Source organism: Leucopleurus acutus (genome assembly GCF_964270905.1).
Source record: "Leucopleurus acutus genome assembly, chromosome: 1".
Classification (NCBI taxonomy): Eukaryota; Metazoa; Chordata; class Mammalia; order Artiodactyla; family Delphinidae; genus Leucopleurus; species Leucopleurus acutus.
The window spans coordinates 49,047,355-49,059,447 of record NC_139142.1 but is presented as its reverse complement, the minus strand read 5'-3'; the positions used below and the strand labels follow the sequence as shown (position 1 = coordinate 49,059,447).

Below are 12,093 nucleotides of genomic sequence, written 5' to 3'. Positions count from 1 at the left end.
TCTTAGGGAGCTTACACCTCAAAGTGGGAAGACTGACAGTATTCACTGACGTCACCCAAATGCCACAGAAAGTAGTAAAGCTCTACGTAAAATGTCCATAAGTTATAAACCATCCAGAACACCATGAAGACAAAGGACTTTAATGACAAAATGAAAAAATATGTCTCACGTACCTGCCATCCATCTCGAATCTTCTGATTGAAGATTCCATATTCATATCGGATGCCATAGCCGTAGGCTGCAAGCCCCAGAGTTGCCATGGAATCCAAGAAGCAGGCTAAATTAAACAGAGCACAGGCCACAGGCAGCGTCACCAAGATTACTCAAAATTCTGTCTTTCTCTAAAAAACATGGCAGCCACAACACATTTCTCTATGAGAAACATATTTGTATCCTAAAGCGGAGACTGCAGCACAGCGGGTATTAAGTTTTTAAAATAACATTCTAATTATAGAATAAACTATAGAAAAGGTAGAAAATACAAACATGTATAAAGAAGAAAACAAACATTTATTGCCTCACCATCCAGAAATAACCACTGAGTTGGCATTTCATCTGAGAAATGCCAGATGTCTACGTTAGAAATGTCCTTTATTATGTCTATGTTAGAAATTCCTTTATTATGTCTGTTCCTCACACTGCCCTTTCTAGGGAAAGCTGTCTCCATGCCCCCCTGCTTGAAAAGACGTATATAATTTACATGTAAATTGACTGACTAGCTGGACATCTGGGGCAGACTCTCTTTCTGGCTAATGGAATTCCAGTGTGGTTCACATTATCAGGTGGCCTTATGCTTCAGGGAGGCTGGACCAACTGAATCTTGACTAAACTTCTAAGCTAATCATAGTAATTTTATGTCCTTCACCAGTTTGGGTTTTGGCATGAGCATTCAATGACATTCAATCCAATGAGAGGTGCTAGAAAGCCTGCTGGGTACAGTGAAAGATTTTCCTTACTGCTGCCGTCTTTCTTCCATGAAGGTAAAGTCAAAAGAACCATAGAGACCCAGAGTCCTGACAGAATTGTCTGCTGAATAAATTAATCTTAAATGGCCAACCTCTGAAGTTCTCGTTCTGTGATAATACATGTCCTTGCTGGCGGAACTAGCTTTTGCTAGGTTTTCTGTTTCTTGTAGCCAACGGCTTTAATGACAGAGCACCTGATCTAGAGCAGCCGATCAACAGGCTGGGTAGGATCTATCTTGTGGTCAGGAGGAATTTTAGGGGTTACGCTAAGCATGGTGCCCCTCTCAGGAATCTGAACTGAGAAATATACAGAGAATGAGAAAATATAGTAGGACCTAAAACTGAAAAGAACATTGAAAATTACAGATCAAACAGGAAGAGACTGAGCTAGGTTCACGGTGGAGTCCTAAAACAGATCCACAAAGGCCAATGGCCAAGACCTTCAAGTTACTATAACATCCCAATGGTCTTCCAGTCCCTGTGCTCATGTGGCCTGGCTCTGTCCCAGTTCCTGCTCTCTCGGAGCTATGTGATTTGTCTTTTCCTGGGTCCTGATCAAATTATCCTTAGAGCCTCACCAGAATGGGGGTCCCAGTTTTTTCAGTCTGGTAAGAGATGAGGTCATCTAATGAGAATTACTCAGCCTCATTCACCCCTTCCCTGTCAGGCCCAGAGTGGGGTTAACGCTGCCAAAAAATAGGCCTGGGACTTTACATAAAAGGAAGGCAGCCTACCTTGTCAGTCTTAGATGAGCATGCCGTTGGCTCTGCTGGTCTTCCTATAGCTCCATGGAAAGCCTACTAATTACCCGATGATTAACTTCTCAAGGTGGCTAAGTATGCCAAAGGCAGCATTTTCTATGACTAACTGCAACGTTAAAACACATGGCCACTCATGTAGTAAGGAATAAACAATATGAAACACATGCAAATGGAGTTCTAGTCATTGGAAACTGTGTGTAAAATTCAGAGATTGTGGAATCATTTCTAAAAGAGAAGACGTAGGTATTTATTTTTCATAGAGTACGATCTGATACATACATGTGTGGTCGTACATTCTATTATTAAATTTAAATTTCACAAGTAAATAATATAGTAACATCCTCTTTGTAAAAACAATTAAAATGTTACTGACAGGGCTTCCCTGGTGGTGCAGTGGTTGAGAATCTGCCTGCCAATGCAGGGGACACGGGTTCAAGCCCTGGTCTGGGAAGATCCCACATGCCACGGAGCAACTGGGCCCGTGAGCCACAATTACTGAGCCTGCGCGTCTGGAGCCTGTGCTCCACAAGAGAGGCCGCGATAGTGAGAGGCCAGCGCACCGCGATGAAGAGTGGCCCCCGCTTGCCACAACTAGAGAAAGCCCTCGCACAGAAACGAAGACCCAACACAGCCATAAATAAATAAATAAAGCAAACTGTCAACAAGTAAAAATAAATAAACACTATAAAATGTTACCCACAGGGCTAGCATCCCTTTTGACTGCCACCCCCAATTCTGCGCTCCTCTCTACAGAAAGTCACAAGGAGCAGTTCAGTATTTCAAATTTCAGACTTTTTCTATGGATTTACATATATACATTCTCACATAAAATATTAATTTTTAAAAAACATAAATGGTATCACACTGGGTGGCTTTTAATGCAACTTGTTTCCTCTGCCCCCAGCCCCCCACCTCTTGGAGGTCTATGCAGGGAAGTACAAATAGTTCACTTTTGGGTTGACACATATTATTCTGTAACATGGTGTTCCTCTACTTATTTACCTATTCTATCAATGGACATTAGGTTATTTCTAAAATTTTGCTTTTACAGACAATACTGTAGCAATTTTTTTCACATGCCTCCTTGTGTACATGTTGGAGTATTTCTTTAGGGTAGATATCAGGAAGTAGAATTGCTTGGTGGTAAGGATGCATATTTTTAATTTAATGGCATTGGTATTATATTTTTAATGTTTTCCTCTATATTTGTGGAAAAATCATTTCCTGGATAAAGCAAAGAACTCAAAATTCATCCGTACAAAACAAAAATACTCATTAATTAAATCATACCAATAATATAACAAGTGTATCACTGCCTACTAGTTAATCAAAAAGCAAACTGTTAAGTGCACAGGACGATAACACAATGGGTAAACAACTTCGGTGCTACCACACGCGTATGTGAATTGAGCAGCTGTGAACAAATAACAGTGAAGTGAAGGAGCCACCTTGGAAACCCTTAAGTGAACAGGAAGGATCTGGTCAGCTTTGGGGTTTGAAGCAATGTCTCCAAACTTTTTAAGCAATGTCTCTTTTGTTAAAGATCATTTCTCTACTGTTTGTCTAGAACTGGTCAAACCACCGTGCAGACTCAGAAACAAACACAGCTACAACCGGCTCACACTGTGCACTTCTAGACAGTCTTCTGGTTCTTTAAGCATGGCTGTGCATGGCATCTGAGACGGCGTCAAGGGCCAGACAATAGCACACTTACCAGCAAGCCTCCCAAGACCACCATTGCCAAGCCCAGCATCTTCTTCAATTTCTTCTAACTCCTCCATATCCAATCCAAGCTGGTGATGAAAGAAAAACAACATAGGACATGGATACAAACTTTAGATATACAAACAGGCCACTTCAGAGGGAACAGTCATTTCCTAAAGCTCTGGGTTGGGTCTTCAGGTTCATCTGTGAACTCAATCCTGCCAGGTCCCTCACTGCTTGAACCAGCATCAGATACCCGCTGCGGATGCTGGTGACTGAAGATGCAAACTGTCCGAGATGGCACGGCAGCAGCTTGGAGAAGAGTATGGGCTCTAAATGTCCATTACCAACTCTGTTACTTCTTAGCTATATGAACCTGAGCAAGGTAGTAAATCTCACTATGCCTTTCACTTCTCGTTTAAAAATGAGGATAATAGTATCTACTTCATTTAGAGCTGTGAATTAAATGAGATTATACAAACAAAGCATTCAGAATGATTCCTGGGTAGGTATTTCTCGATAAATGTTGGCTATTACTATTTCTTAAAATTATTTTTTGTTGCCAGGGTAAAACCTCAGAAATAGTCCAGCACCAAGTTGATACTAACTGGACTAAATTTTGAAAATGACCAAAAGGTATGATGTCAGATTTTCCGGGATGGACTACAGTTCATCTTTTCATGACCACAACATATTTACTCAGTAAGGTCAAAGGTTGTTAACCCAAAACCAGTTAGTGAGTCACTGCCCATGACACCAGGGGCCAGACAGCAGTCAGGGAAACCTCAGCCCCGTGGTCCTGCTGGATGGGCCTAAAATCCTCTACTTCTCTCTGGGGTAGATAACAGACTGTGGGGGGATAGTGGGAGGGGGAGATAAATTAGGAGGTGGGATTAACATATACCCACTACTGTATATAAAATAGGTAAACAACAAGGACCTACTGGGCTTCCCTGGTGGTGCAGTGGTTAAGAATCTGCCTGCCAATGCAGGGGACATGGGTTTGATCCCTGGTCTGGGAAGATCCCACATGCCACACAGCAACTAAGCCCACGAGCCACAACTACTGAGCCCGCTGAGCCCGCGTGCCACAACTACTGAAGCCTGTGCGCCTAGAGCCCATGCTCTGCAACAAGAGAAGCCACCGCAATGATAAGCCTGCGCACCGCAACGAAGAGTAGCCCCCGCTTGCCGCAGCTAGAGAAAGCCCGTGCGCAGCAATGAAGACCCAATGCAGCCAAAAATAAATAAATAAAATAAATAAATTTATTAAAAAAAACAAAAACAAGGACCTACTGCATAGCGTAGGGAACTATACTCAACATCTTGTAATAACCTATAATGGAGAAGAAGCTAAAAAAGAATATATAGCTGAGTCACTTTGCTGTATACTTGAAACTAACACAGCATTGTAAATTAACTATAGTCAATTAAAAAAAAAAGAGAGAGAGACTGTGGGAGGCCAAGGAGCATCTGTGACCTTGGGGATGGATGGAATTGGTTGCCAGTCAGCTCCCTGCCACAAAGTGTTGGGACCTGCACAGCCAGAGGTCACTAGCAGCAGTGTGGACTCATATCAAAATTCTGCAGCTGTAGAGGTCACTTTGGACGGTTCATCTTACAATGAGGAAACTGATGGCCAGATAAACTAAACGACCTGTCCTCTGCTGACTAGATAATAATCTAGCCCATGCCTGGCTAATAATGGTCCATTGGGAAGTGACTGCATTCTTAATCTGAAAGTGATGCAATCCATGAAATTTTACATGGAAACATAATTTACACATTTGAAAACATACGCACAAGACGTAACTATGCTTGAAGTGGATGCCCCAGTTGCCATGGGGTTACCTGCTTGGATCCCTACGCTTATTCAAAAGTTGCTTTCTGACACAAGTCCTGATAACTAAATCTTCTAAGAGTTCAAAAATGGATTTGCTTCTGTTCATTGTTCAAAGGGCTTTCAAACTTGCTCCCTGGTGACTAGAGTACTGGGGTCCTTGTGACATCAACTGCTAATGCTAGTGCTCAGGATTGTTAACATTCTAAACGTGTGAGTCTAGAGTAGGCTATAAACCTTGAGCAAGGAGACATGGGTTACTTCATCCCACCTGGTTAGATTATGGTGCAAAGGAGTATATTTTTTTCAGCTGATATCAGGGGAAGCAAAGAAAAGGGAAGCAGAGAGGAGCTGCAATGGTTCTTTCGCACGAAATGCTCTACTAAACCCACACAAAGGAAACCAGCCCTAGTGACAAGCAGCTGGCCACAGGGGAGGACAACAACCCTATGCCAGGCCAAAAGCGACTTGAACAGTCTCTTACTTAGAGTGCATCTTTGCAAATACTCGTTCCTCCTATTAACCACATCAGAAAGGTTAAGGACTGTTTTTGGTATGAAGATGCTTGAAGGTCAAAGGAGAAACAGTTAAATACGTTCATTCAAACAAATTAGCACATTAGGTTCAAGACCTCAGGCTCCTCATTTAAAGAGGAAGTGTATTTTACATCTCATTAAGCAACAGAGAAAGTATGACAACAGAATTTTAAAAGTTTATTACTTTCACGTATTGCCTTGATATACAAATAACAGTCAAACTTTGATTCCTTTAAAAAAGTATATAGGAGCCCAAAGTAAAGCTTGTGATTCCAATAGCAGGGACTCAAGTACTTCTTAAAGGCTTGTTCAGATGCTAATTGCTAAAATGTAATTTGTTGCATAATGCTGTCAAAAACTGATTGCAGAACAAAATTCTCATGAGGTAAAACTAGTTCTCTAGCTTTGTTCCTCTTCACCCAGAGATCAGGAGTACTATAGTTTAGATTTCTAATAGTTTGTAATAGCCATATCTATAGAAGCAATTTTTCACCATTTTTTGGGGGCGGCTGGGGCGGCTATATCCCCAAGGTTCCTGAGTTGAACTTGAAATTTAAAGGGAGAGAATGAGAGAAATATGGAGACAATGTACCTGGTAAATGGCCTCGTCACAGGCATTCTGCAGGCCAAGGTTGATCATGGTGTTCTGTAATGTTCGGCCCATGTAAAATTCCAAAGAGAGGTAATAAACCCTCTGAAACAAAGAGAGAGGTCATGTTAACGGCTATGAGGCCAACCTTACTTGTCAACATAAAAACACAAGGTCACCGATAAGAAACAAACAGGCAGGACTACTTTAACTCAGGTTCAAATGAGTCCTATAGATGCATGAAGGGCTAAAGAAAAGCACTTCTGATAACTTACTGGCTTTGGAAAAACCATTTCATATCCTGGTTTTGGTGGTAATACTTAAAAAATATATATCTTTTACTCCCAGGGAGGGGAAAAAAAGCAAACTCATCCAACTCATTAGATTCAATATTTTGTGGGTTTTTTCTTCCTGTTCATGAGCCTCATGAAAAAACATATGTTTGGGGTAAACGGAAGTCAGACTGACATAGCTCATCATTCATCTGTAAAATGTTTATAGGATGAGGGTCAGGTGGGGTCGGCTGTGAGCATCTCAAGTCATCCAAGAAACACAGAGATTAACTCCTTCAAGATACACCCAATGGCTACAAAGTATTCCTCCTTAACTGTTACTGCAAGTAATATTATAATTAAATATTTTAGAATTAAAATTATCCTAGAAAGTCTATGAACTGGCAATAGTTCCTTCTGTATAACAAAAGACTGCCTCAGGTTTATTGGTGTCTGTTCTTGGTGAAATAGGACATTTCTCTATCAGGTTAGAAACTGTTTGCCTTTGACATAGTAAAAGCCAAGCAAATATCAATAGTAATCAGAGTTGAAAGCAAAAGGTGCAAAGCTCAGACTTACCTAAAACCCTTTAAAATACAAGCACAGTTTACTAGTCAAAAAAACCAAAAAGGGTCAGTAACTTCATCATCCTCTTATAAAATATCTTACTCTCTGTATCAGTTCCTCTTTTCTTTTTCACCAAACACAAAACAAAACAATAAAAATCTGTAAATGCATCAGTATCAATATAAAGTCACCTCAAATTTTAGGGACTTCCCCATTTCTCAATAGGAAGAACCTCAAAGAAAAGGATTTGGTCAACCAGGAAGTACTAAAAAAAAAAAAAAGAATATAGTTCAATATAAGAAATGCCTATAATAAAAATTAAAAAAGGGGCTTCCCTGGTGGCACAGTGGTTGAGAGTCCGCCTGCCGATGCAGGGGACGCAGGTTCGTGCCCCGGTCTGGGAAGATCCCACGTGCCGCGGAGCGGCTGGGCCCGTGAGCCACGGCCGCTGAGCCTGCGCATCCGGAGCCTGTGCTCCGCAACGGGAGAGGCCACAGTAGTGAGAGGCCTGCGTACCGCAAAAAAAATAAATAAATAAATAAAAAGAAAGAAAGAAGAAATGCCTATTATGATATTTAAATCATTAGTTACACATATATACTTAAAATATTATATGAAAATGTCAATTCAGAAATCTTACTTTTCCCTACTTTCATTTTATGAAACAATTGAATTCTAAGTCTTCCCCATGGATAGTCAACATGTTATCAAACACTAGTTTCCAGAGCACATCATCATTATTTTTATCCAAGTTGTTTGAATATCTATAATGCTGCCATTAGGGCCCTCATTAGTTTATTAGATACCCTTCTGTGAGCTGGGAAAAGGTATCTTTCCTGGGGCAGACTCAGGCCAAAGAGGTGCAAGGCATCACTCACCACCCCCCACCCCACAGCGCCCTTGTACCAATGCGTCACAAAAAAGAGCATCTCAAGCCACAAATATACATTTACATAACATCAGGGCAGTTTTTTCATTCTTCCCTGTGTGCATTTTCATGATCTCTATAATATAACCACTACCTATTGCTTTTTACTTTTTAGTGATCTATAAAAAGCTTGGTTATAAATACAGTATATATATCCAACACTTGCAATTGTGAGGTCATAGCCCCAGGAATAATGACGACATCTGTGTTAAGTTTCTTTGTCTCCCTTTTAAGGATTCTAAAGTAGCATGGACTTAAGAGTTTTTAAGACATTTCAAGGTCTTCCTAAAAAAATGTTGCTGCTTAAAATAAAGTAGTTGATAGAGAGCATCTTGTTACATGACAGATTTTCCAAGGACATGAATTTAAGGTGATTTCCTATTTTCCCACAAATAAATTTTTTTGGGGGGGATAGCACCTTATATTTGGGGGTATAAAAGACCTTAAAAAATTGATCTCCCTCATCGTCTTAGTTAGCGGTCCCTAAACATTTAAACATACTTCTGGTAGTAAAATATCTGAGCATCTCCAGTATAGCTTATAGATTACATGCACGCACTACTATTACTAATATCTTATGTATATTTTACAAAAATTAGAAATTTTCAAAAGGCTTGTATAGATAAAATAAAGAAGACATAACAATAAGCAATATTTTTAAAATACTTTAAATTTGTTCCTAGGTGTATGGAATAGGCGGCAACACAACTGAGACTTGCAGGGCAGGCAAGAGTTGAGCAGAGTCCCACGTGGTGGGAAGGGCATTCCGGGTGAAGGGTGCAGTGTGGGCAGAGGCCCGGAAGTGGGGAGAACAGGGCATGGATGGGGATGGCAAATTGGCCTGGTGGGAGAGCAAGGTAATGGGAGGGACAGGCTCACCTGGGCTGAGGAGGGCCTTCAGTGCTTAAGGACTGTGGAAGGCAACACTGCCAGCGATATAGATCTGAGCAGAGGGCAAGATGGATGTCTTTAAGAGGTTTGATCAGACTATAACGCATAGAATGAGATGGGATTGCAAACTCAAATGCCTTCAGGAGCCAGACAGAAAATAAGTGTGTAAAGGCAGTCACAAAAAACAATGAGGAGTACTGGGTCAAGAACTGGAGTGTCCTGCCCGAAGGTACGGAAAATAAAACTGCTTAAAGATGTCTAACCGACCAAATAAAATAAAGTCTGCTAGCCATATTCAGTTGCATGCAGCCAGTTTAACCATTTCTGGGAAGCAAGGTAAACACTTAGAAATCTACTTCATCGAAGACCAGAGGCCAGGGCCTCAGTTAGGCAGAAAAGTGAGAACGGAGGAGAGTGGGTATTTTCAAGGCAAACTGCAGAAATCAACAGAATTTGGCAACTTGTTGAACGGGGAATACAGGAGGAAATCAAAGGCGAAACTAAAGTTTTGTGTCTGGGTGACTGTCAGGATGACAATGCTATTAACATTAGAAACACAGAAGAGAGGGCAGGATTGGGAGGGATGACGATTTGAGTTTTTAACATGCTGAGTTTAAGGGAATAAGGGGAGATCTAGGTATGTTTACCGAGCACTTATAAATGTAGGAATGGAGCCAGAAAAGGTATTGAGACTAGAGATCCAGATTTGGGATTCATCTGCAGTTACTAGAAAGTAGGGGCGGTGGGAGAGAAGATTGGACACACCTACTGGCTCCACTCTATGCTGAGGGCAGGGACCTTCTGTTATATGAATGACTGTCACAGAGTAGACACTTTATGAACATGTGTGGACTGGATCTTGTTCACTTGTATCACTATCAGAATACCTGGCTTATACCTGCGTAAGTAAGAAATGCTTGCCCAGTGCAGAAACTAACAAGAGAACAAGAAAACCATAAAGTACCAGATAAGTCACTGGAGGAGAAACGTACAAGGCAACTGTGTTGTATGGCACTAAATGCTTTGGAAGTGTGTGGGGAGGGGAGGGGGGCAGGTCCTAAAATATGGCTCATCATCTCACTCTCCAGCTTAAAAACTTAAATAATAATTTTTAATGTAAGGTGCAGTCCCCGCTATGCAAATAAAAATTACGGTAAATATATGTATACATAAAGTGTTTTCTAAGGATATAGTTTAGCAGTTGCTACCTCTGGGTAGAGGCCTAAGCCTCAGGGGCAGGGAAGTTACTTTCCATTTGAAAGCTCTGTTACAGCTGCAATTTCTCACTCTGAGGACTGTTTTGCTTAGGGGTTCTTTGAGCACTTGGAATATGGGCTATTCTTTTTCATGCTTTACATATTTAAAAAAATCCTAATAAATGTTTATGTGTATTTCCCACTACCTCCAGGATATTCCCATCATTCACCCCTTCCAATATGCCTCCAGCCAGCGTTTCCAGTTTTCTCTCTCAACACTCACAACCATCCTCACTGCTGTTGCCAGAGCTGCTCTCTCACCCGCACTCTACACAACACAATCCCTCTGGCTGCCAAGTCCTACTCAGTCCTCCCCACCCCGCCTTCCCAGGTTGGCCAGGTGGAAATAGTATTCCTCCGTGCGCCCAGCAGCGTCCACTCTAGCCCCCGCGCACTGGGTAGGGGTGGTCTGTGAACAGCAGTCCTCAGCAGTTCCCGGGTGGCCTGGCCCTCGGTCTCCAGTCCGCAGGAATCAAGGAAGTCCAGAAGCTCCACACCCCACTCCTAGAACTGCGTGTTGGGCGAGGGGCGGGGGTCGCTCAGAGCTCTGACCATGGGGTGGGACCTCTACCCCTCCCTCTTCACCACACTCGGTTAGTACCTACGACAAGCCCGGGTCTCCGGTGAAACCCCCATCTAGTCCTCCAAAAGTTCTATGGGCTCTGAAGCACCTTCTTCCCACTCTTCCCCACCTACCCCCCCCCCCTTAATTCTTATTACCGTTTGACGACCTTTGCATTTGTCTCCCTCCCTAAACATTCAGCTTCCCCGAGGCAGGGTTCTCATCCGTTTTGTTCTGGGTCGACTGCCTGGGGCCGAGAACTGTGTCTGGCATACAGAGAGGAGCCGCCCGATATCTCAGAGTAAACGCTGAGAGGAACGCTCCAAAAAAGTTTGTGAAGCAAGTGGACAGGCGAGGGAGGCCTGGGCGTCGGCTCCAGGCGGTGCCCAGGGGCAGGAAGCGCAGTGAGGCCCACGAGATGTGAACGGGATGTTGGCGGAGGGCCGCATCTGTCCCTTGGGCTGCCCACCCGCCGCCCAGACGCTCTACGCCGGACTTCGCGTGGGGCAAGAACGGGGTGAGGAGAGGTCACTCCGGGGGCTCCACCCACCCCCGCCGCGGACACCGCCCCGGCGCCCGGATGCTGGACTCGCGCGGTCCCGGAAGGGCACGACCGGCGAGGGGCGGCGAGGAGCCCCCCTCCCCGTCTCCCCCCCGCCCCGCGCCCGGGCGCGTACCTTGGGGCACGTCTCGTAGTAGTGCTGCTGCGTGCGGATCCAGCGCCCCACCAGGTGGTCGCGCACCGTGTGCGCCAGCGCGAAGAAGTAGTCGCGGGGGGTGGCCACATTGCGGTCCTTGACCAGCGTGAAGTGCAGATGCCGGTTGAAGCCCTTCTTCAGCTCGGCCACGTTCTCCACGCCCACGATGCCGCGGATGCTGATCTGCCGCCGCTTCTCCTGGTCGGTCAGGGGCTTGGCCATGGCGGCGGCGAGCAGGACGTGCGGCTCCGGACGCCCGGCGGCAGGACAGGGGCGGAGTCGCCCTGCGCCTCTCGCCGCTTTTGAGTCGGCGAAAAGTCTGACGCCCGCCCCTCGGTGCGGCGCCGCCCGGGGTTGCAGCCCGCCCTCCTGAGAGGCGGAGGGAAACCCTGGCCCCTCCCTTTGACTCTGGGCCGGGCAGGGCTCGTAGGGCGGTGGGAGAGCACCTGTCGCGACCTCTGCGCACCCGATATGCCAGGGGGTGGAGGTGGGGGGCTGGCGGCCAGGGACCTGGGCTGAATCCT

The 12,093-nt window shown here is 44.3% G+C and overlaps 1 protein-coding gene across 1 annotated transcript in view; it reads right to left on the bottom strand.

Annotated features, from left to right (window-relative positions):
- Positions 1 to 11,868, bottom strand: part of PYGL (glycogen phosphorylase L) — a 55,595-nt gene extending 43,727 nt beyond the window's left edge. The window contains exons 1-4 of the mRNA XM_082852056.1: positions 11,549 to 11,868; positions 6,399 to 6,500; positions 3,441 to 3,519; positions 174 to 277 (exon numbers count right to left, since the gene is read on the bottom strand). Coding sequence (XP_082708182.1) covers positions 174 to 277; positions 3,441 to 3,519; positions 6,399 to 6,500; positions 11,549 to 11,791 — 528 coding nt within the window. The 5' untranslated portion in view covers positions 11,792 to 11,868. The remainder of the gene's footprint in view (positions 1 to 173; positions 278 to 3,440; positions 3,520 to 6,398; positions 6,501 to 11,548) is intronic.
- Positions 11,869 to 12,093: the final 225 nt, after the last annotated feature.